Genomic DNA, 24,119 nt, shown 5'->3' with positions numbered 1-24,119 from the left:
ATCTGTGTCCACCGGGGGGTTTGGCGGAAAAATGATCTGAGTCCAAACATAGCGAAGGAGCTGTCAACTGCGATCAACAAGAAGATACCATGTCTGGGGGATCCAAGATGGACGGAGCGAATGGCGATGACGAAGGCAGACAAACAGGGCAAACTCATGTGACTGCGCGTTTGCGGCCGCGCTGCGAGTACAAGCGGTTCTTTCGTCTTTCGTCTTTCTCCCTCCTCCCCGTCGAGGACTTCATTATGTATCTATTTTGACTGCGATTGCGATTCTTCTCTTATTCAAATTAAGCAGCGACTGCGCGTTTGCTATTCGTGTGACTACTACGCGCCCTCCAGAGATGAGATGAGACCCGCATGATTCCAGTCCCTGGCTTTGAATTATCATCATTATCTCATTGTCTCATGCCTGATACCCCGTTGGCTTCTGCTTGAGCTTTGTAAATTTGCGATCTTGCGTGGACATACATTTCCTATTTTTTTTCCCCCCTGAACCAAAAAACCCCCATGGCCACGCCGTCTTCCAAGCAGAATCCGGGTGCGACCCCGACGCATCTGACCTCGTCCCCTCGCCCGTCAGGCGCACACATGGCCCGACCCATCGCGCATAAGTCGCCCTCGACAAGAACCCCGTCAGCGTCCGGGCATGCGCTCAATCTGCCTCTCTCGACCCATCAGTATGCCACCCCTCTCGCGCCGACGTCCGGCGCCGACGACCCCGTCACGTTCAGCTCGCCCTCCGCGCTCCTCGCTCTCGGTGGCTACAGCGGCATCAGCCCGTCCCCTGCCGGCCACGATGGTCTCGTCGGCGCCGCCATGAACGACAACGAAATCCAGGCATTAGGTATGCAGGGTCTGAAGCTGGCAGGGGGTCGAGACAACGACGAGGAGCGCCGACGACACATCGAAGACGTGGTGCAGCTCCTCCGGACCCGGGTGTCGGGTCGAGGCGTGTGCAGGGAGGGAATCGAGCGATTGGGCCAGCTTGAAGGGTTCGAGTCGATCTGGCAGGAGGACAGTCTGAGCATTGCGGGCAACTTCGTGGATCTGGAGATCGACTTCCACCGGGGGTACAATGTCGTGAAGGATGTTAGTTTGTCGTACGCCACACCCGAAGCTACGGACGGGGAGCGCAGAGACGAGGCGACGGCGGTTCTCAAGCGCGACTTGGTACAATCTCCCGAGGAGGGGGAGCGGGGGGCCTGGAAATCGTTGAATGGGTTCCATGAGAATCTCCAGTGGCTTGCCAAACATGACCGGCTCAGCCAGGAGGTCAACTGTTTCGAGGCGATCGAAGGTCTCTACAACAGCTTGAAGCGGGTGTGGGATGGGGAGTGGGACCGTCGCAAGTTCGCGGGTGTCTATGACCATCTCTGCAGTGGCTGGGTTGGTCGGCCGTGTCTGCACAAGGGAGGGCGTATTGGGCTTGGGCTGGACTACTGGGTGCAGCAGGCGCGTGTTTTGGACGCGAAGCAGAGGAAGTCTCCTGACGAGATGGTGGTTGACCAACCGAATGGCCAGCTGTCGGACGATGAGTCGGGTTTGATTGGGAAGTGGAGTGTCGTGGTCGAGTGCGAGGAGGGATATCCTTCCCTTCGCGTGTCCAAGGACTGGGTTGGACCCGAAGTCCTTTCGGGGGTTGGCAACGGGAACGAACCGTCATCTAGTGATGTTTCTGGCTCTGATATTGCCGTGGTTAATTGGGTGGATCCGCCAGCGACGATGAGTTCGGTCAATCAGCACCACTCGGATGACATGACGCTCAATTCCGGCATGCTAGGCTCTTCACCAAACCGGCGATTTGTCGCTCGGATGGAACCGCCCTTGGATCTACCGATCTTGGCTGCATCGGATATCTACCGACACCTGGGCATTCAGATGCCGCAGGAGTTCAAGATGGTTACCTACGATGGACTGTTGGCCCCGGGATGGTCGCCTTTGTCGGCTGCAGGTGCCATGGGATTGGGTCCTGAGGAAGCGTCCCAGCTTGGTCGGAGAAGGCGTAGAATGTCCGTTCGGGCGGTGGACAGCGAGGGCAAGTCGTGCACCAAGCATCACAGCTATACCTTCCAGCCTTTTGAGTCTGTTGCTGGCCGGACCATGAGAGACATCCCATTCTCGCACCCCCGACAGCTTGCAGACATTCTTCCGGTATGATCTGGCCATGGAAAGTAGAAACCGGCAGTGCTAACGTATGCTACATCTAGATCCTGCGCCAGTATGCGTTCCTCGCGAATCTGATCCGCAGCATTTTCGGTTCCTCATACAAACCCGAACAAAGCAAGGCCGATGCCCCAGCCGATCTCAAGAACCTTTCCGGACCCCTGAAATTCCCCAAGCCTGGAAAGTCGAAGAAAGACAACATTATAATCCTGAGCAATGACGACCCAAACGAGAAGAGACTGGATGCGTTGCTGGAGGGATTTGACAACGGCGCTTTTGCCGACGCGAAAGGCAAGGGTTCGGTCAACGGCAGCTTTGGCAATGGGCTTGCTCTCGACGACGACGACGTCAAAGTAGACGTGACCCTGCGGACGCAGCTCGGACAGGCACCGGTGATTATGCTACTCTTTACCGTGGGTAGTTCCGACGGGGGGTCGGAGCCGGTCAGTGGGGAAGCTACAATAAGCAAGGTCTCCATCAGTCTTGAAGTTGGACTGAATGGCCGGGTAGCCGTGGTGGATATGACGGGGTTGATGGACGACGACAGTCCCAATGCGAACGTCATGGACCAAGCGGCGGACGGCCAGAGCGAAGCATTCGAGCTGCAGACCAAGATCGCACGAGTGCTAGAGGTGTCCCAGGACATCGGGACGCTGGTGGAATGGATCCTGCGCTGGTCCCGGCAGCGAAAAGGCCGCTGAAACATCAATCTCCGACGGCCTCCGACCCGGCTGGGGGTCATCGTCAGAGCTGCACCGGAGTGGAGGCAACCTCATCCACCGGGCCAAGCGGTGGCGCGAGCTGGGATATCCATGATGAACGGCACTAGCCCAGCAACGTGGGGGTGTCCCGGACTCACGGATTCCACCGACGTTCTGGAACAGGCCGGCCCATCTTTCTTGAATCGATGTCTGTACAGCCTGCCAGCCCTGCATCGGTGTGGTCGCACTCCATCGCCCCAGAGCTAATTGTAACACCCCAGCCAGGTCATACCCCGGCTGGGCCGGTCTGGCCACATGCGATGCAATTATGATTAACCTGTCGCGTTGCTCTGGGGGGTTGGACACGGGCATACCCACCTACTGAGGTAGGGTCATACGACTGACCCATGCCGTGTCATGACCTCGCGGAAGGCGATCGATGAGGGTGAACAAACAAGATGAAGATCTCAGTATCAGACAGACAGGCAGACAGGCAGACAGCATGAGATGAGATTGACCATCAATACCAGATCGCCGCCGATCTGCCAAGTAACGTGACAGCGTGCCCAGGATGTGGGAATTGTACCTGCAGGGCAAGACGAAGAGCCTCCGGTCTAGACCAGCCCTTATGAGAAATAGAATAGACACACTACAATACTAGCAACGGTTGGTATACCTACCTACCTACCTACAAAGCAATATCACCCGAGTATCTAGTTTTTAAAAAAAAAAAAAGAAAGAAAGAAATAGAATGTGATACCCAGTCCCCCAATTCAATAGCGCAGCAGATCCGCTGAGAACCGAAAGTGGAAAGTGGAAATTAAAGATCCCAACCTGAAACCATTTCCGAGCAGTCACAAGGCAACCAAACCCCAACCCCCGCAAAATATGAGGGATTATTTTCCCGCGGCCCCAACGACATGTAAGGAGGCATGCATGTGCTTTCTGCCCTCCTACCGGACCGATTTCCCCAGGCGACACGAGAGTAGTATTCTCAACCAGAAATACAGAGCACCCGGAAAAGCGTAAGAATGAGTTGTCCAAACCCCAAACCCCAAACCCGAAGAATAAGTGGCATGAAAAAAGAACACAAAACAAGATAGCAGACAATACTGGAGAAAGACAGGAACAATTATTTACTGTGTGTGCATGGATCGATCAACTGCGCGAATTACTCTCCCTGACTGGCTGGCTGGCGGCCTAACTATGGATCCAGTCAGGTATCGTATCGAGTAAGTCAGTAGCCTGAGGTATTTGTTTTGTTTCCACACCAACGTTGCTAACTACTATTACTTGCTACGTAGTGAGGGATACTTTAACTAGTAGTTGGTTAGTTAGGTCGGAGCTATTTCTATTCTTACATACCTAGTAAATTCTATTTGATCTCTGTTACAGTTACGCAGCTAGATACCTACAATTCAAAGAAAGATTGTAGGTGGCGTAATTTGTGTATCTGCGTATAGAAACTGCAGATGTTGAAATTTACCTCGGAGTACATGAGTAAAGTCGCGAGGTAACTAGTAACTACGGCAGTACCCAGTGCATACGTAGTTACCTACCCCATATTTCACAAGAATGCCGGGGGGTCTATGTGAGGATGGCAGATGCTGCTGCTCGACAGATCCGAGATCGCTGCTGCTGTTGCTGCTACTTGCTAATAGCATTGCCAGGTTGAGTGGCAGGTAGGCAGCCAGGAAGGGATGGAATGCGCTGCAGTTTGCAGTTGACACGTTCGGCGATGCGCTTGGACGGGATCGGATTGGACTGCTCTGGAATTTTTTTTTTCTTGCCTGAGGGGTGACCGGATCGGCCAGCTGGCTTACTTAATACTGCTCCAAAGTACTTTGTAAGGGGGAGTTGTGTAGTTATGCATCTATGGTGTATCTACGGAGTAGGTGTCTATCTACGTATATTCTATGGGAGAAAAAGATTCGAGGAGGATGGGTAGGGTTACACAGTCTAAATACTATCCAAGGGAAACTTTTTGCTTTGCTATACGTACAGAATAGAGTCCACTGTGATAGATCTTTCCATATTGGATATGTAGCATGTATAATTTCTATTACCTAGAAAGCATAAGTAGTGCATGAGCAATGCAGATCAGACAGAGATACTCCGTACAGAGCACAGATTCTTCACGTATATTCCGCACTTGTTTAGGCTTAGCTACCTACTGAGCTCCTACCTACTTACTACCTACCTATGTAGCATGTAGCTAACTTGGCTTGATCCAAACCAAACTGCAGTGCACAGTAAGTATGTCCACAGTAAGTTCAATAAAACCATGTGAGTCACATCAATAGTCTTTAATCATGGTGATGTGTAAAGTGATAAATCTACACTCATCGGGTGCATTGTATGTGTCAATTGATCGACCGGATTATGGGGGCACGGGGAGGGGGGGGGGGGCTCTAGAATCTGACTTCCGGGTCGCTTCCGCTTTGGGGGGACGCAATGATGTCGTTTGACAAAGAGTTACTTACTTAGGTACTTTGTACGGAGTAGTATATTATCAGGTTACGAGAGATTGCGCGTACTTGGTACTTCTTCTGTCAGCTATGGAGTACAATGGAGGGTATTCAGTGTAGATGGGTGGGTTTATAGTATATGTCTGGGTTTTGCTCTGTATGGATAGTGCTCAATATCACCAGACTGGATAGACCCATGACTTGAATATACAGAGTAGTACTCTGTAGTCTGTAGTCTGTAGTCTGTACATCATTCTAGAAAACTCCCTCGTTGTCTGTAGTCTGTTGTTGCGTACCTGACCCGGCTGTCCACCGGCCCGAAACCAGTCAGCGGCGTGTGTCATGAACTCGGCGCGCCAACCAATCAGCCGCACCCGATAAGCATCACGAACTGGGCGAGGGGATCTACAGGCAGAACCGTGTTCGCGCCAGTTTTATCGCCCGTTTCATTGAGGGGTTAATTCGGCGATGGGGTGATGGATCATGGCTGCTCCTACTATTGGGGCCTTGGCCGACCGGGCCGGTGAGAGTGAGGGATATATTGAAATTATTATTCATTATCATCGGGCTTGAAAACCCTTCACGATGGGATCATTCGAGGATTGGTTGTTTTGGGGCTGGAAAGCTGGTGGTTGGGATTTGATACTGGGGACTGTGATGCGGCTTGGTCCACATTTTATTTTATAAAATACTTTTTATCAGCTGGTTCTGGTTGATGTGACTCAACCGGGTCTGTCTTGGAACGGTGTCACTTTTTTGAAACTTGATACTCCATACTAGGTAGGTACGGAGTAGATACTGATACTCGAACTGCCAGTGTGCTCCGTGAATATGCGCGCCGGCTGCTTTGGTGGGCTTGTGTACGGGTGTTTATAGTACCCAGCGATGTAGTTTGTGTGACTAACCTGGTCTCGGCTAGGGGTGCTGCGCCACTCATGGCTGTGCTACGTACTATTCTTGGATAGAGTAGAGAGACATGGGATAAGCAGGACTACCAGGTCAGACCCTTGAGTCCGTACCATGATACTATTGTTAGTCCTGGGACTCCGTATGGAGTAAAGACATCGAATTAAGCTCCCTGCCCAGTTCCTACATCTGATACCTCACAATTACCGCATCGGTGGAGGCCAACCATGACGTCCACAGGGCTGATCGGAACGCAGCCACTCGCTCCCTCGCCGATTCCTGAATCTCCCGATCGCGCCCCTCTGTCACTGGCCGGCAAGACAAAGACTCGGGGAGAAAGGGTCGAACAAACCCACGATCGGACACTAACCGCCAAAGGGGGAAAATCCTGGGGTTGGACAAGGATAGTACAGACCTGGAGAAGCTGGAAGATCTGTTCTTCATCGTTTCCCTTCATATTTCCATCCCATCCCAACCCGCCCATCCATTCTCCCGCCGCCCCCTTTGACTTTTTCCCTCCCTGCGAACCGTTTATCCCTCCCCTCCCCTCGGCTACGAGGCGGTGCCGGCCATTAGTCACCAGAAACCTAATTATAACTCTTGCGAACATGGAAACCTGGCCGGTCTCGGGGCGGCGCTGTTTGCTCTCCTCCTCTCGCCCTTCGAGGATCCAGGAATGTTTTGCCACGCCCCACACCCCTTCCGGCAGTCCGTCCGTCCAGCTGCGTGTAAAGGAGTGTAACTGGCAAAGCAAAAGCAAAACAAGCAAGTACAAAGCTCCCCCCTTGTAACTACGGAGTATGTATCGGCCTTACCCGTTTGTGCGTCACGGTAGGTCAGCTGTCAGAGTGCGGTATCAGAATAGTTCTTTCCGTCTTCCTCTGTCTGGATTGGTGGCTTTGAAAAAGAAATAAAAATTTTTTAAAAAAAAGGATACGTGGGATCGCGATTCCCTTTTCCGGGCAACGCGGAACGGGAAAGCGCGGTCGGTCAACCCAAGTTGAACTTGAACCCAAGTCCATGCGCGATTAAAAAAAAATCAAATACGGAGTACATATCTGAAAAAAAAAATCAAAGAAAAAAAAATTCACTCGGCAGGCGCGCCATGATCCACCCACGCGACTCATGGCGGGGTTTGAGGGGCAGCCACTGATAAGGAATCCCCTCCTAATTTAGATAACCGCAAGTACAAGGTCTGTCTACAAACTAGAGTACGGAGTGTGCAAATGTGCGTATTTTGCTCGGCTGTATTGGGTGGTATCTTTGAAGGTGGTACTACGCCGTACAGTGGCCGGATCTCGATTGCTGCGCGCCCTATCAGTCGCTGTGCTAGTTACTACCCAGAGAGGATCAGGAACCCCGGTGTAGGTCCGCGATATCGAGTTTGTAGGTAGTAGTCCTATCTATCTAGTACTCCGTAGCAGTGCCAGCGCCAGGACCAGCACCAGCGCCAGCACCAGCACCAGCAGCACTTAATATCCCACCGCACGGCCAGATAAGCCGGAAAGATAGAGCAACGGCGCATGGAATGCCTTTCCTATCACAGTGACAGGCCTACCAATAGGAGCCCCGGTTAATGCGATTAGGCGCAGGCAGCGTTGGAGCTATCCGGGTCCTGCAGCTGATATGCATCGGAACCGACCACTGGTTGATAATTGATAATTCCTCTTAGCAACCCTCCTGGCACGCTATCTCTGGACGTCGAGGGCAGAAGGGAGGGGTGAGGGATCAGACAATGGCATATTACTTTTTGACAGGTGGTCAGCAGACCTGCATTGGGGGGAGTGGGAGTGAGAGAGTTCTGAAAGTGTATCTATGGCATCTTTGCTTTTTTTGATTTTTTATTTTTTATTTTGAAGGTGGGAACTGGAAGGGTCGCTGTCGGATTTCAGATCACCGTCGCGTGGGGGGGAGGGACGATTATCTGGGGAAGACCAACCCGCTTCCGGGTTGCGAATGAGAGTCTCTGTGATTCATCCTTCCTATCATTATCCGTGGAGTCGGGATGACTACTCCTGTTCCAGGGAGTGGGAATTACCCGACTGCGGGCAGTCAGTCGTGGTGGTGTCGTGTCGCGAGGGTACCCAGTTTCGCATCGAGATGTCCCGATCGGGTAAGAGGGCTGGTTGTGTTGGGGATGAGCCTTGGACGCTGTCACACAGCCATGCAGCCATGCAGCCATTGTTACGTAGAATTGAACCCCCCCCCCTTCTCCAAAATGGCCCGACGGAAGACATCCCCTCCCCTTGTCGTTCAGCAGATCGATATCGACCGCGTGGGTGAAAGTGACAGATAAACTATGGCGGGGGGCCGCCTACGTAGACTTGATATCGGAAAGCCAGAGTCGGGTCTAGTCCTATCGATTGAAATGGTGGCGTAACGAACCCTGGTCATGCCTTGCAGCCTCGCCGCATTCTATTTATTGTATTGATGCGTCTGGAGGGTTTGGACCGTCGCGGGTCGGTATCCTGCTGCGGTCTGTCCGCTGTTTGTTGCTGTCGGGCGCTGGCGATGCAGAGCGTCTAACGGATGAATCAATGAATCACTACTCAATGGCAGGTGGGAAAGCATGGGGATTGGGAAGGGCGTTGTTCGTTCGTGGTACGGCGCCGTAAGGAGAAAGGGTCATCGATACGCGGATGCGCAGCAACCGAGCGCCAGGCCGGGCGTGACGGTAATTTTCAGAAGGGAGGAGGGGGGGGCTTATTTTTGAATTTTGTGGGACTTTTTTTGCCCCCCTCCCCGGGCAGCAAGTGAGTTGCCCGCGGCCGCCAACCAGCGGGCAGCAGTCGGCCTGCCTGCCTGCCAGCCTTTGCCTCCTTCTCTTAAATTGAAAGGACATCCCTCCCCACCCACAGAACCGCCTTGCTTGCATCTCCATCTCTCCTCCTCTCCCCATCTTTTATCCCGCCCGCTCTCGCTCTTATATCTCTGGGTCCATCCTCCCTTTCGCTACTGATACTTGCTATCCACCAATCTTTGATTGTATCCTGCATTGTCGTTATCTGACTTCATTGCTTGAATCGAAGTCGTCAGCTTTGCATCTGCAAGCTCTATAACTACGAAAAAAAAAGATCTTTCTTAATCCTCACCCACCACACATATTCACAATGGTATGGCCCTTTCAACCCTCCTTCGACCATCATCTGGCAATCTCCCTGCCAGCTCACTGCTTCTGAACGGCTCGCTGACTCTTTTTCTTCCACCACAGGCTGAATCAACAACCATCTCCAACACGGAGAATGTGCGTTATTTCTTCCGCTGATTATTTGCATAATCATTCTTCAGCCGCCTTGCGGTTTTGAGGAAAATGCATACTGACTGGCTGGCAACAGCTCATGAAGTACATGACTCTCGACCAGCGTGGACAGGTCCAGGCTGAGTACATCTGGATTGATGCCGTCAACGGCTGCCGCAGCAAGACCAAGGTATGCAATGCAACCCATACACAGTTCACCGCGGGAATGGAGTGGGAGGACGCAACGCAATGGGGCTCCCCATCCCATCTGAGGACTCCTTATCTGGAGGAGGCCTCGAACCGATAAGCCCTGCGCACGGGGATCCGATCCTGCACGCGCGCCTATGCATCCACCCGCAACACGTGACCCGGACCCAGCGACATCGGCTGACCCCTGTTTTTTCCTTAGACTCTCTCCAAGCCCGTCACCTCCGTCGATGAGCTCCCCGAGTGGAACTTCGACGGCTCCTCCACTGGCCAGGCCCCCGGCGACAACTCCGACGTCTACCTCCGCCCCGTTGCCATCTTCCCCGACCCCTTCCGCCGTGGCGACAACATCCTCGTCCTCTGTGAGACCTGGGACTCCGATGGAACCCCCAACAAGTACAACCACCGCCATGAGGCTAACCGCCTGATGGAGATTCACGCCAAGGAGGACTGGTGGTTCGGTCTGGAGCAGGAGTACACCCTCCTCGGTAACGACGGCTGGCCTTACGGATGGCCCAAGGGCGGTTTCCCCGGTGCCCAGGGTCCTTACTACTGTGGTGTCGGAACCGGCAAGGTCTACTGCCGTGATATCGTCGAGGCTCACTACCGCGCCTGCCTGTTCGCCGGCATCAAGATCTCCGGTATCAACGCCGAGGTCATGCCTTCCCAGTGGGAGTACCAGGTCGGCCCTTGCGACGGCATTGAGAGTGAGTTTGCCTGCATTCCGGCATATATGTTGATGAGCAAAGCTAATTTTCCGCAGTGGGTGACCACCTCTGGATGTCCCGTTTCCTCCTCCACCGTGTCGCCGAAGAGTTCGGTGTCCGGATTTCCTTCGACCCCAAGCCCATCAAGGGTGACTGGAACGGAGCTGGTCTCCACAGCAACGTCTCCACCGCTGCCATGCGTGCGGACGGTGGTATGAAGGTCATCGAGGCCGCCATGAAGAAGCTCGAGGCCCGCCACATCGAGCACATTGCCGTCTACGGCGAGGGTAACGAGGAGCGTCTCACTGGTCGCCACGAGACCGGTAACATCGACAAGTTCAGCTACGGTGTTGCCGACCGTGGTGGCTCGATCCGTATTCCCCGCCAGGTGGCCAAGGATGGCAAGGGTTACTTCGAGGACCGTCGTCCCGCCAGTAACGCCTGCCCCTACCAGATCACCGGTATCATTGTTGAGACTGTAAGTTGATTCGATCTCCTGATGAGTAACGTCACTAACTTTTCCAGCTCATGGGTGGCAACTAAATGCGTTACATACCATCTCAAAATGTGAATACATTTCATATTAGCGCTCGTATACCCTCCGGCGTCAACAGGGAGACGGACAATATGGCCTGGCACTGGGAGCAAACATAGAACTTTTCTTTCTTATGATGGTATTCCGGGGTCTCTTAACTCTCAGCCAGAGCCGGCTTGGTCTCGTACCCTCTGCTGGTTTGCATTTCGTTTCTTTCGTTACTGGGTTATGTGTTACGTACAGCATAGAGGGCTTTTCGGAGGAGAACCGACAGTCACTTGAAAATGGAGTGCTAGGATGCACTGGAAGGACCTGAGATAGAATGGCAGTCTCCGACATTGTCATACACATTTGCAGTGTTGACGTAGACTGTAGAACACTTGCCTGATACTATGTGCTTAAAAGTGTCTGCCTCTCTAGCACTTGACTATGTCCAGGGATCACATACTTGATTGATCTGTGATATGGATTGAATCATAGTCCCTACCCAGAAGACGTGTTATGATCATTGCACAAGATTTGTGTCCGCTGAGGATCGGATCTGTTGGATCGGCGATGGCTTGCCTCCATCCAATCTAGCCTGTCCTTTGCTCACGTCTGTCTACAACCATTTCAATTGTCAGACAGAGGCCTGAACAACTCAACCAAGCCATAGTAAGAAAAAAAAAAAAAAAAAAAGAAACCAACCCGTCATCTTCATAACCGCCATAACAGCATGTTTGGAAATAGTATACGACCCCTTCCCCGGCAAGCCGGCGAACCCATTCGCAGACGCAATATTGACGATCGCGCCGCGACCAATATCCCGCGTGCCGTTGCGACTGGTGAACGATTTAAGGGATTGCTTGCGCATACTGCAATGGGAGAGTGGGTGCCGTTGTCGACCTTTATTAATTATTATTACATACCAAATTGTTGTTAGTTTGGTTTGTTGAGAGGGAGGAGAGAGGGAGGAGTATCGAGGGTTTTATATCGAGATTGGCGGAGATGGATGATGATGCGGTGTCTTTGTCCGAATCAGCACTAAAGCATGTAGAACCATGGAGGGAAGGCTGTGATAGTTGGTCCTGGAGCAGATGATCCTTGTCAGTTAGTGGAGGGAAGCGCAAATGGCGCGACATAAACTGGTAAGAGAGATAAAATACAGGGAAAGCCCATGATGATGGGAGTGTTTCCAGTGACGGATTGCAGAGCCAGTGTGATCATGTTAGAAAGAGGTAAGTGTCTCCCAGTTGGGGGGGATCACTACTTCTCTAACGCTGGATTGATACTCCCTGAGTTCTATTCTCCACATCCATCCAACAACCCCCCATTCACCCAGCCTTCTCCACAGCAGAGCCAACAAACAGTCTCTCGCGCTTCATGCACATTGCCAAAACCACCGACTAACGCCGCCGCAGCAATCATCATAACAAAAACATCATCCATACTCCTAACAATCATATCCAACACAGTCGCCCTATCCCAGGACTCAGGGTCTCAAAGACCTCCCCCCTGACCCCAGATATAGCGTGCTGAATCTCCCCCCTCGAAACAGAAGCAGGAAGATTACGTGCAATGCGCGAAGTAGCGCGGTTCAAGAAGATGCTGTTGGAGATGGTCAAGGCCAGGGCAATTTATGCGTGACGATTCAGGACCAGACTGATGGCGGACGCGAGCGCCATATCACAGCCGATATCGTTCTCGGGGCAGATGGACCCAACTCGACAGTGCGAAGAATGTTTCTCGACCCGGGCGTGGCTGTCCCCCGGTACGATGATGAGTGGTGTGCGGTATTGGCTGGTGGCTGGTGTGAATCGCGTCCGGTCCTGGTTGGGTTGGTTGCCGGAGCAAGTGGTCTGAGGGTAATCAAGAGACTTCATGATAAATTGATCAGACAGCTGCACTTGGAAGACTGATTAAGTCTGTGCGTCTAGGACAGAAGGTGTCATGACGTAAAGAGATTTTGGTAAAGATGCGGCCGTTGATCTCGGTGGAGATAATACTGGGGAAACGTCACGGCTTCCTGTTCCGGAAGGAGCGTATCCCCGTCGGTGCCTTAGTCCCAATTCGGAGATGACGGGAGCAGGCTGGTTGTTGAGTTGCAGAGAGAGAGATGACAGAGACCAACACAACAACGTGCGTGGTTGATTACACACTACAAAGCCTTCAACGGTGTTCGGAAAGTCAATGATTTATATCAATTATATCCATTACATCAATTATTCAATTATACATCTTCATTCATATACATACCATGCCATCATCCTAAGTCGACTTCTTGCCAAAAAACCCAAGCACGCTAGACCCTAAGCCATCCAAGCCCCTCTGGCGCGCCTCGCGCCTTGCAGCACCATCCACAATCTTATCGGGATCATGCGCATCGTCCTTCTTCCGACCATCGATCACGCGGAGCAAAACCTCCATGAGAACCGCAGCAAGAATACTAGCACAGAGGATCCCGACCATGACGAGGTTACTCTTGCGGTACTTGGCCCGCCCTGGGGCCTCGTAGTCGCTCTTCCAGCCGGAGTACAGCGCGTAAGTGGTCAGAATACTGCCGAGATTGCCCCATCCCGAGACGACGGCGGAGGCGGCCGCAACGCCGACCTCGCCATGGCGGTTCTGGAACACTTCCGCGGTCCAGGTCATGGTGATAGGGACGGTGGGGCCGAGGCCGAAGCCCACGATCAGGAGGCCGCCGTAGCGCGGCCAGGAGTTAGTGTCGCTGCCGGCGTAGGTGGTGAGGAGGAGCCCGAGGATTTGGAGTAATACGGGGATGGAGAAAAAGACGGCACGGTGGCGGTGGAAGCGGTCGGAGAAGGGGGTTACGAGGACGATGGCGATTAGGTCCATCTGGTGGATAAGTCAGTGGCAGGGCTTTCAAGGGTGGTAGTTGATGGACAATGGGGGAGTAGCTTACGATCCAGATAGGAGCGGAGAGCAGACTCAGGTCGATGCTGCTCAGAGACGGGTTGATGGCTTCGATGATCACCGTGGCGTAGCTCTGCACGCCAATACCCACGCCCACGACGCCAAAGTACATGATGAGGAGCGGCCAGAGGCGCCAGTCGAGGAAGACATACAGTAGATCCTTCCAGGTCCATTGTGCGCGGTGGTAGACGCGCTTGAGGTCGTGGTAGTGGATCTCAGCATCCCGGCCGGTCAGGGCAGGGCGGCTGCGGGGGAACCACCAAAGGTATTTGCGGGTTGGGGGCTCAGTTCCCGGAGGCAGAGGCCGGTCAGGCAGCCACCAGAGGAGGAGGATGCCGCACGCGATCGTGATGACGCCCCAGACGAGAAACATCCATTGGAAACCCACCAGACCACGCTCTCCGTCCATCTCTTGGAAACCGGCCGAAACCAGACCGACAACCGCGGCAGATACCTGGGCTGCGGTGTAGTATTGACCGATGCGCTTGCCGGTTCGGGTTGGAGGGTAGAAAAGGGTGAGGTAGTAGGTCATGCCGGGCCACATGCCTGCGATGACAATACCCAAGAGGAGACGGAGAAGGCTACACACTGTCAGCTTTGGGAAAAAGGATGGTATCCCGGTAACGAGATGAAGGGTGTGAGGAACGTACTATAGACTCCATGCGGCTTTCATAGCCGTCATGCAGCTTCCAATAACACCGACACTAATGACAATACGACTCATCCACACATGCGGGCTCAGACGGGTCATGATCAGGTTGGACGGCAGATCGAAGACGACGTAACACACGTAGAACAGAGCCAGACCGGTGGAGATCTGATGCGGCGAGATATGAAGGACAGATCCCAGGTCGTGGCCGGCTGTGGTGTTCATGGTCTGTGCCAGACTCACGTTGGACCGGACGGCGGCGCAGAGGAAATAAAGAACCCAGAATGCGGGGATGATGCGCCAATCCAGTTTCCTGCGTCCATTAGAACCAGCTGGGATGTAGCAGCAAACAAACGACAGGTCTCACCTGTAGATGCGTTCGATATCCACGTCATCAGGCTCACTGTCACAGCCACTGACGGTTTCCGGGTCCCCATCGCGACTGCTGAGGGCTCGCTCATAGACATCATCGGCGCTGGGCTGTTTCCCCATCCCATGGGCCTGGGACTGCGGTTCCATCAAGGACATGATAAATTGATTTCGGGCGAGCGCCGTCGACGCCACAGCCGACAGCCAAGCGAGGGAAGTAAAACGGTCGACCTAACGAGGTGGAAGAAGGGCGATGGAAGAGTGCAAGAGGGGAGAGATCCTGGGAATTATCTGACTGATGGTGCAGCTACCGACCCCGCACCGGCAGGGGTTGTTGCAGGTTGAGAATCCGTGCGAGGGAAAGTCGATTGTGAGTGGAGGTTCACGATGGGAGGGGTCAGCCCTGGAGAGATTGCCACCATGATTAGCATTGTGGATTCCTCAATGGAAACTGACTGAATTGTTGGGGAAGGGAAGCTTCCAAGCGATGGGGCAAAAAAAAAAAAAGAAGAGCTCGGATGGGGCAGTCAGTGCCCACACCTTATCGATAGCTCTGGGAGGGATTAGATTTCTTGCCGGTCGGCAGAATGCATACCTGGACAGGAACGGCCATGAGGGGCGGGTGATACTGAAGGATTCCGGGGAGAACGCAGAAGCAACGGCAACAAAGACCAAGCAGACCAAGAGCAGACAATGGCTGGAGGGAGGGAAAAAGCAGCCGGTGTTGGTGTTGGTGGTATTGATTGATAACCCTGTCCCAAAGCGGGGATGGCGCGCCGGGTCAACGATCATCCGAGGATCGACGTTTTCGGCGGGTAAACCAGATACTGGCAGTACGAGTGCTACTCCCTACTAGTAGTGTGTGTATTCCGACCCTCGGCACAAAGTTGCCCTCATCCCTCATCAATCGCCCTCAACCGCCGAGGGAGCCCGTCCTCGCCCGTCCTCAACCGCCCTCCGCCTTTCAACCGCACGCCCGCGCGGTGACTCACCCGCTCCCAGACTCACCCACCACAACAGTTGGCCTACATCCATCAACAGCTTCATTCCGATGTCGGTCCCTCCGTGCCTTTCGTCCGAGCGAGTGGACGTCGAGCATGATCTGCAGCTTTGCTGGACCGGTGACTGCATCCATGGCCCGGTGAACCACCGCCCCCCCGTGGTTGCTCAACTGGTGGCCAAAGTCTAGCCCGGCATCTGATTCGACTTGGACTCCTGAGTGGCGAACTCTCCTCGGCAAGATGAATGGGGTCGCGGTGAATCAATCCCGTTTAACCGTAGGTCAGCGGCATCCTGGTGGAACTGTATTTCAACGACATGGTGCTAGGTACTTGTGGAACCCCGTGCGGTTCTGCGAGGACTACATAGGTGGTAGTACAACTACGCATGTCAAATAATCTGTACCCTGAAGCCGCCAGAGTTCGAGGCTGTTGCTTAACCCACGGGTTCGCCGAATTCTAAATTTACTTCTGCGCATTATACTCGCATCTGGAACACATCAGATCTCGGGTGCCTCGGGAGGTCCCTTACCTCACTCGTCCCGATCGAGGATAACCTAGACCCGGCTCGATCATTGATAAGAGTCCGCATTATTGAAGTCCGTGGCCTTGTCGCCAGCCCATGGGCTGGGCCCGTGGCTGTATGGCCGGGCTGGTCTTTCCATCGGCACAGATGCACCGCGCAAGGGGTTGTCGAACTATCGGATCATCAACCGATGACAGGCTATACATCCGACGGGCTCCGGCTCGGCCCCAGCTCGGTCGCCCGTCTGAGGCCAGGGGAAAGGTAGTAAACCCCAAATCTTAAGTAAGTTATGGTCTACACATACACGGAATCTGTCGGGGTATAAACAAAGTTCATCACTGGGACCGCCTAGCCCAGGGTAAAGTGGCCCAGTAACAGGAAAAGGTGATTGGGCCGGAAATCCAACAGGTCCGCAGCCTACAACTTGCTGGTGGTAATGTTTTCCTCGCTGCCCTTCTCCGTATCCTTCGCGTGGTGGCTCAGCACGCTCGCGCGCCGCACCGCGTCGTCTTCCACATCGTCCAGCATGAACAGGAGCTCTCCCTTCTTGCCGTACATATGAGGCTCCTCGTTGGCCACCTTGACCAGCGAGAACACGTTCTTAGTCTTGCGGAAGATCCGGTCCATCTCCTCCAGGGATCGACGGGCTGTCTCCGGGTAGAAGAAGAGCACCACTGGGAAGATGAACGCATTACTGCCCAGAATTAGTATGAGAGGGACCCAATGAACAAGCGACGGGATATAGAGAACTTACATGACCGCAAAGATGATATAGGTTCGGTAGCCGATGGTGTCGAATGCCACAGGGGTGATCATGACTACCAGGAAGTTGAAGATCCAGTTCGACGACGTAGCCAGCGCATTCGCCGGAGCACGGATCCTCAGGGGTACAACCTCCGCCGGGTACAGCCACGTCATGCCCAGCCAACCGATGGCGAAGAACGTGTTGAACACGAACAGGAAGACAACACAGGCGACGCGAGCCCCGTCGCTGCTCATGCTGGCGGTGATGGCAAGGATGACCATGGATATCGACATGCCCGCCGCACCGAAAAGCATCAGGGATCGACGGCCGAACCGCTCGATGGTAAAGACGGCCACCCACGAAGCAAGGAAGTACTCAGTCCCGTTACAAGCGGCAATTAAACGAGACATCTCAAGGCTCATTCCCAGCTGATTTTCCAAGACCGTCGGGATGTAGTATGTGATTAAATTGATGCCACTGATTTGCTGGAACATCTGATTGACGTAGGCTAAGACGACGCGGTGGAAATGGCGGTCTTCAGTCATGGTAAACATGTCGCGGAATGATCCTTTTGCCATCTCCAAGACAGTGGCCTTGATGGCAGTGAATTCGGTGTCGATGAAAGTCTCGTCTTCATCACCCAGCAGTGAGTGCAGGACAGTCCTTGCTTCATCCTCACGGCCCTTGAGAATGAGCCAGCGGGGGGATTCGGGGAGAGACAGGACGAAGAATAGGATAATGAGGGCGAAGAAGATCTGGAAGGCCAATGGGAATCTCCAGGCCACTTCACTGGGATCGGCAAATAGCAAGCCGAAGTCAATCCAATAGCTGATAGTAATACCGCAGGTAATCATGGCACCTTCGATCATGACCAGCTGGCCACGATGGTTGGACTTACAGCACTCAGACTGCCATGTGGGAACGGTCGACGTGTTCATGCCGTTTCCTATTGGCCGTACCTGTTAGTGATGCTCGCCCAATTCCCTCAAATCCACCTACCAAACCCAGTCACCAGACGTCCAACAATGAACTGGCCCAAACTGTATGAGGTACACTGCAGAAGTGCCCCGATGACCATGATGAAAGACCCAACGAAGATCGTCTTGCGCCGGCCGAGCCAATTCCCAATCCAGATCGTCGGGATAGATCCAGCGAAGCATCCCAGGTTGTAAGCAGCGACGACAACACCTAAGCGGGGGGGTTAGCACATGCGACTCTGGATGGCGGGGCGCAAACGCCCTCAAAGCGTGAACTTACCCTGACGAGTGGACTGAGTGCTTTGCTGTGATGTGGATAGGCTGTCATAGTATGCACCGTTGGTCGCAATAGTTGGGAAGTATTTAATGAACGAGTCCAGGGTCAAGAGACCACCCGTCACACCTTGGTCGTAACCGAACAGCAGGAAATCCATACCAGCGATCACACTGATAGCGATCTGCAGCTTGCCTCCAGTGAGGCCCAGGTAGCTCCGCGCCATCTTGGGAAGAGGCCTTTTAGAAGAGCCAAGATCGAATTACAAGAGCAGAGGTGGGAGAAGAGGAGGTAGGGGAAGACAACACCACGCGACAATTGAGGATCAGGGGGGGTGGCTCATTGGCGGGGAGCGGGAGTATAGTCAGTTGGAGTGGATGACGGGGTAGTGAGGAACGGAGTAGAAGGGATCGAGAAAAGAGGAAAGCACCAGCAAGTTGCACAGAGGAGGAGGCCGACGGGGGTTTTAAACAGAGCCGGAGCCTCGTGAGAATTGGCTCTGACAGCAGTCATGATGACTGAAAGGCCGGGATTAAACCTCAAGATAAGGACTAGATGAGTCGAGCCAGCCCAGTGAATGGCTGCAGACCCCGTTTCGCAGTGTACTACTAGCAGTGCTACTAGATAGTACAGTAGTAGCGGCAGATGTTGGGAAGGAATCAGCCAGTGGTCGGCAGCCAGGAATGGGTTGGTTCAACAAGCATTGGGAATTGAAATTGCGAATGATCGAAAGCTGGTCCTGCACCCCGGAGGTTGATTGGTGGTCTAGGCCACTGAGGGCAGGAAAGGGAAGCTGCCATTCTCCGGATCGAGCAGAATATTGTTTTTCCCCCCCAGTTTATTTCAGGCCCATATGGGCTCAGCTGCCCTTTGCTACCAACCAACAGAGTAATGGCTGTTCCCCCACATGGAATCCCCCCCCCTCTCCCCTCCTCAGGCACGCACACACACACACACACACGACCCTCTCAGACCCTAATATTAATCCCGCCGATGTGGGCGGGCATGACAAGTGATGTAAAAAGTGTGGAGGGTGTGGAGGCCGACCGACCACTTCTCCACAGTCAATACTGGGCCGGCGTCGCGATCAGCGGGGGCTGAACGGGGGGGAAAGACTGTGTGGTCAGTAATGAGTCTCCAGACTTCAGCGAGCCGGGGATTTCCTTCGATGCCGTCATGCCAGTCGAGCCCGCAGCTGGCTAGCCGCTTCTGGGTAAACCGAGAGCGCCGGTGGGTTTGCTCTGTGCCGTTCGTTATTGCGCTGCCGCCCGTGGTTGTGGTTGGCTCTGTCTGTCTCGGATGAGTGCCGCCCGGGATGCAATGTCGGGGGTCATTCTCGCAGGATCGATCCTACATATCCCCATACATACATACAAATGGGGATGGCTTGCGGATGGTACAGTCTTTGCTGGGTGACTTCGCGTATGATGACTAGGGAGAGGCGAAGGTCGACCATGTCGAGCCTGGAGAGAAAAAACCCGTTCGATGCGACTTTTGCGATCTGGACATAGCAATCCGGTTCGCGTGGCTTCTCGCGTGGTGGAAAATCAAGGAAGGGCAACGATCGGAGGCGGGAACTGGGCAATCTAATCGTCACCTGCTCAGTTGACCGGCCTGACCGTGGAATTAGCAGGCAGCTATGCTACGGTGGTATGCCCAAAGCCCCCATTATCAGTGGGCCCCATGGACCCTCCGGGGCTGATTATTCAGAATCCGGGGATTTTGGAGTCTCCGCAAAGCGACCCCTCCTGGACTACGGACTACGGAGTACTACGGAGCATACCTTACCGCTTCCAGTAAAGGTGGGCTGGCCTCGGTTCTATCCGCCCGGTGGAGAGACCCCGTGCTGGTGCTGGTGTTTCTCAATTTCTCATGAGCCATTGGATGAATGTCCCCCAATCTTTCCAGTTTCCAAACTGGCTAACAGTGTCCTAGACATCCGTACGTTCGTTCACATTAGGAACTCGACTGAGGCTCCTGCGGACGGCCGTCGCGTCTCATCCCGTAATATTCTCGTCAACCGCCCCTAGTCCAGATCGGTCAGGCTGATCCTCGGTATCCTGCCAACCCAAACTTTGCCTCCGCGCAGCCAGGATATTCCGTGGGAGAAAGAGATGCGTCTTTTGCATGCTGTTACACTCGTGAAAGATTATCCCTACCAATCAGCGCTGGGCGCGCTGTTCGGATGAAGCTCCACTTTGTCGTGGGGACTGGGTAGAGTGTCGCCAGAAGTCCCGGCGAGTCGTTTGATGAAGAAGCAATTGAGAAAAGCACGCAAACCAGCCGGCCGCGGTGAAGCAAACATGCAGTCATCATGTTGGCTTGGAAGAAAGGGGGAAGGACGGAAAGGAGGCCATCGGTCAGGCCAGATGGTCGAGAGGATGTTTCTCAAGCAGGCCGAAGTCCTGCCGATTCTGGATGGAGCAACCTTAACTGCGGCGGACGGTCTATACGTTTGCCCTGGCCTGGCCGAAAGGGCCCCGAACCATCGGCCCCAAAATCTCGCTGCAGCTTTGCTGCACCCATGGCACGATTGCCTAGATGCATTCCTTCCTACGATTCTCAAACAATTTTCTCATTACCCCTTTAACAAATGTGATTTTGGGTGAAGAGTGGGTTGAATGTCAGACGTTTGTCCCGAAGAGCAATTCCTCGGTGGAGGGGCCCTACGTACCCCCGGGCCATAGTGCGTGGTAGTCCTGGCGAGTAGCGACTACCGGGGCGGGCCCGGGGTAGACTCCAACTCCAAGTCTTCCAGGCCGACGGGCGGGAAACAAGCGTACTAAAGCGCAACCCTGGCCGGCGGTGGCAAAATATTGTCTGAATGCTACCCCGTACATAGGCTCCATGGCCCGACCGCCGTATCAGGTGCCCCCTCGGACTAGCCGGCTCCAGTTAGGCGTCAAAGGTGAGGGATCAAGACCCTGTTAGCCAATCCTCCTTCTCCCGTCTATTCCTCCCACCCACTCCCATCCAACCGTGAAACTCGCCCACTTCCCCTCGGCCTCCCCGCAGTTGAGTCATCGGTTGGGGCCGAGCGTGTCTCCAGATTTGCCTTTTGCCTGCGGCTTGCTTCTTCGGGCAACCCGCGTGTCAATCGCTTTCCACTAGACACCAGCTTGCAACGTGAGTCGTCAGACGTATCTTCTCCTCTGCATCCATCCTTCCACCTAGGGCTCAGCGGTCTCTAACATTTCCCCGTTTGTCGAATAGCATGATATCCCTCTCTCCTTTCCATTTTCGGTCGACTGGGGGGATGATTCCCCGTGTTCTGCCATGTAAGCCGGGGAGGTGTCAGAGCACCACGCGGCGATCGAACTTTCGTTCACGGCAGGAAGATTATTTCCAGCTGATCTGACACACAGACACACAGACACCCGCTCATCTCATCAGTAAACACAGCCTTGGACCCTACATGGGAAGGATACTGGCAGTGTGACGCAATCCACCTCGTCATGCCACGCTGCCCAGTACAAATTCTGGCTGACTGGGACCTTGTAAGATCTCGATAACGGTGGGTTAGGGTTGATTATGAGCTCTATACAACAGTCAATAGTGAAACCATTACGTCACTCGCAAGCAACTGACTCGCAAGCTCAATGTCTGTGCCGTCCTGACCCAGAGGTGGACCGTGAATACCCGCCCTGGCCCAGCCTCTACACTTATTTGGTACTTGACCATTCTTGGGTGGTAAACTTTGCCAATCGATATCGAAATGCATAACGTGTGTTAGATGTTTGGGCGAGTAGATACATCATACGGGATACCCGTCATTCCAAGCCAATAAACACCCCTCGGAAAATATGGTTCCACTGGCCAGTGACCCTTGTGCTAGCACATGTTAGACAGGTACAATTAGATGCCCATGCTGAATGCTGGATCATAGACAGCTGTGACGGATATACTTGGGTACTTATATTATCGTGCCGTTGTTCTTGGGACGCGGAAATTACTATTGCTTCTTCCCAGAACGACAAAGGTCACTTTTCCTTTGGATACTGTTCTTGCTAATAACGGCAGCACTAAACCTTGCAAAATAGGGGATAATGAGCGACTTGTCTGCGTGTCCGAATTAGCACGCAATTCCTTCGCTTCACTTGACTGACAAAATAATCCCTTTAGAGGCAACACCGAGGTATACAAAAAACCTCTCCCTCAGACCTATCCATCCCTATAACCCATCTTTCTTCCGTTTCCGTCCAACGCAACAACACATTGGTCTAGTACCTATTGGTTTATCTCGCCCATCAGGTCCACCAAAACTCCCCAGCCGTTAAGCATCAGTCATCGGATGCTGACTGTCCAATGCATTTTTACTCAACCCATAGCCAGAGCATGTAATCCAACTCTATCCATGCATGATCCATTGAGGCGCAAAACCCGGTCATGGTCAAGGGTGGTTGAGGCGAAATCCCGAAGCCTTTCCTGACCACTGCTCGAAATGTATCCAAATCAGCAGTTTCAAGATGGACATTATAGGGGCCTTTGCCCCAGATGATTTCGCAATTGGCGTAAATACGTTCGATTTGGGAGGGGGGCATGATGGAAGGGTTGTTGAGGAGTATGAGGGAAGGATGTGCTATAGAAGTCAGTTCAGTGGTAGCCACCAAAGAGGCTGCTACCTTTTCAAACAGTGGCCAGGATGATTGGGCGTGGAAAGGTGCATAAAGTGGTGGAGTAAAACACAGAGGCTATCTCACCTTATTATCGCTCTGTGCTTGGTATACTGGATAAAGGGTAGGTAGTATAACAGCAGTAAGTGAGCCCTCGATATGATAATGGAGTTTCTGTGGGGAGCAGATTCAGAGGTCGCAAGAGTTATTCAATCAAGGCTTCAGGAGTCAGTCACCGTGAGGGACAATGTTTCCCGTTGGGGAAGGTGCCCTTCGCCTGTTCCCACCCACCAGCAATTCATCCCTCTATCTAGATTCCGACCGATGCACAGGGTCTTTATCAAAGAAGTTTCGCGATACACATATAGCTTCCGGGAAAAGTTAAGATCCAAGCTTTATAGGTACTGCCAAAGCAGGTAAAGTATCTACCCCTGGGTCGCAAACTCAATCTGCTTTCTGCTCTTGGATTTCTGGCCATCATGGTTTGGTTGACAACTATATTGGTAGGAAATATTGGGCGTCTGCTCCGATAAGAATCCTTTGGAGATGACTGGCTATAGTGACAGAGGTTGAATGGTAAATTCACACAGGAAGAAGATCAAGTCTCCACTAACAAGACATGTACGGAGTGCACGGTAGACATAGGCTACTGATGCCATATTGATCTGGCACGGAGTAATGCCTGGGTTGGTCGGCAGTAGGTAGTCAGCACTAGGCGGGCAGATGTACATCGTGGGCGCCGATCTAGATACAATCAATCAACCATCAACAACCATCCACCAAGCCGGGTACCATCGGCGAATAACCCCATTTTTTCTCTCTAACGCCCAGCCCTTCTACCTGCTGTCTGAATCTAATATAATTTCCTTATATACGACAATGAAACTTCTCGCCCTCACCGGGATTCTCCGCTCGGCACCGGACTAGCTATTCGTGCATATCTTCAGCTCCGAGCTCATCTGTGCAGATCAGTGGGTACCACAGAGCTCCCCCCCTCCAATGCTTTAGCACAATACACCTCATGCTTGCTTGTTTTCCCAGAAGACTAGTCGCCGTCTATTGATTGGAATCTGCAAGCACGAGCTGAATCACACGCATTTTTGAGTCGGATGATTGAGGCAATGGCGC

At 53.3% G+C, this 24,119-nt stretch overlaps 5 protein-coding genes across 5 annotated transcripts; 1 reads left to right on the top strand and 4 right to left on the bottom strand.

Annotated features, from left to right (window-relative positions):
- Nucleotides 1–509: 509 nt before the first annotated feature.
- On the top strand, nt 510–10,935 carry BO70DRAFT_371608 (glutamine synthetase; the record flags this gene model as incomplete). Its single annotated transcript, XM_025544808.1, has 7 exons — nt 510–2,153; nt 2,210–2,841; nt 3,148–3,151; nt 9,576–9,668; nt 9,888–10,392; nt 10,449–10,870; nt 10,918–10,935. The coding sequence occupies 7 exons, from the start codon at nt 510–512 to the stop codon at nt 10,933–10,935; spliced, it is 3,318 nt and encodes a 1,105-aa protein (XP_025399031.1).
- A 2,239-nt stretch (nt 10,936–13,174) lies between these two features.
- Nucleotides 13,175–15,017, bottom strand: BO70DRAFT_292569 (putative MFS transporter; the record flags this gene model as incomplete). Its single annotated transcript, XM_025539412.1, has 4 exons — nt 13,175–13,762; nt 13,830–14,421; nt 14,491–14,802; nt 14,857–15,017. 4 exons carry the CDS (start codon nt 15,015–15,017, stop codon nt 13,175–13,177), a joined length of 1,653 nt encoding a protein of 550 aa, XP_025399030.1.
- Nucleotides 15,018–15,136: 119 nt separating this feature from the next.
- BO70DRAFT_48827 (uncharacterized protein) lies at nt 15,137–15,772 on the bottom strand. Its single transcript, XM_025548484.1, has 2 exons — nt 15,399–15,772; nt 15,137–15,261 (listed from the first exon to the last, which is right to left on the bottom strand). Exons 1-2 carry the CDS (start codon nt 15,648–15,650, stop codon nt 15,256–15,258), a joined length of 258 nt encoding a protein of 85 aa, XP_025399029.1. The 5' UTR covers nt 15,651–15,772; the 3' UTR covers nt 15,137–15,255.
- A 1,027-nt stretch (nt 15,773–16,799) lies between these two features.
- Nucleotides 16,800–18,604, bottom strand: BO70DRAFT_397016 (sugar porter family MFS transporter; the record flags this gene model as incomplete). Its single annotated transcript, XM_025546663.1, has 4 exons — nt 16,800–17,076; nt 17,137–18,073; nt 18,127–18,315; nt 18,385–18,604. 4 exons carry the CDS (start codon nt 18,602–18,604, stop codon nt 16,800–16,802), a joined length of 1,623 nt encoding a protein of 540 aa, XP_025399028.1.
- Nucleotides 18,605–22,282: 3,678 nt separating this feature from the next.
- On the bottom strand, nt 22,283–23,313 carry BO70DRAFT_362683 (uncharacterized protein). The gene has a single exon (XM_025543376.1). It carries the CDS (start codon nt 22,917–22,919, stop codon nt 22,692–22,694), a length of 228 nt encoding a protein of 75 aa, XP_025399027.1. The 5' UTR covers nt 22,920–23,313; the 3' UTR covers nt 22,283–22,691.
- Between the last annotated feature and the right edge of the window lie 806 nt (nt 23,314–24,119).

The sequence above is a fragment of the Aspergillus heteromorphus genome, assembly GCF_003184545.1.
Source record: "Aspergillus heteromorphus CBS 117.55 chromosome Unknown BO70scaffold_14, whole genome shotgun sequence".
NCBI classification, from domain to species: Eukaryota; Fungi; Ascomycota; class Eurotiomycetes; order Eurotiales; family Aspergillaceae; genus Aspergillus; species Aspergillus heteromorphus.
The sequence above is the reverse complement of the archived record's forward strand: the minus strand, read 5'-3'. Positions and strand labels throughout refer to the sequence as shown.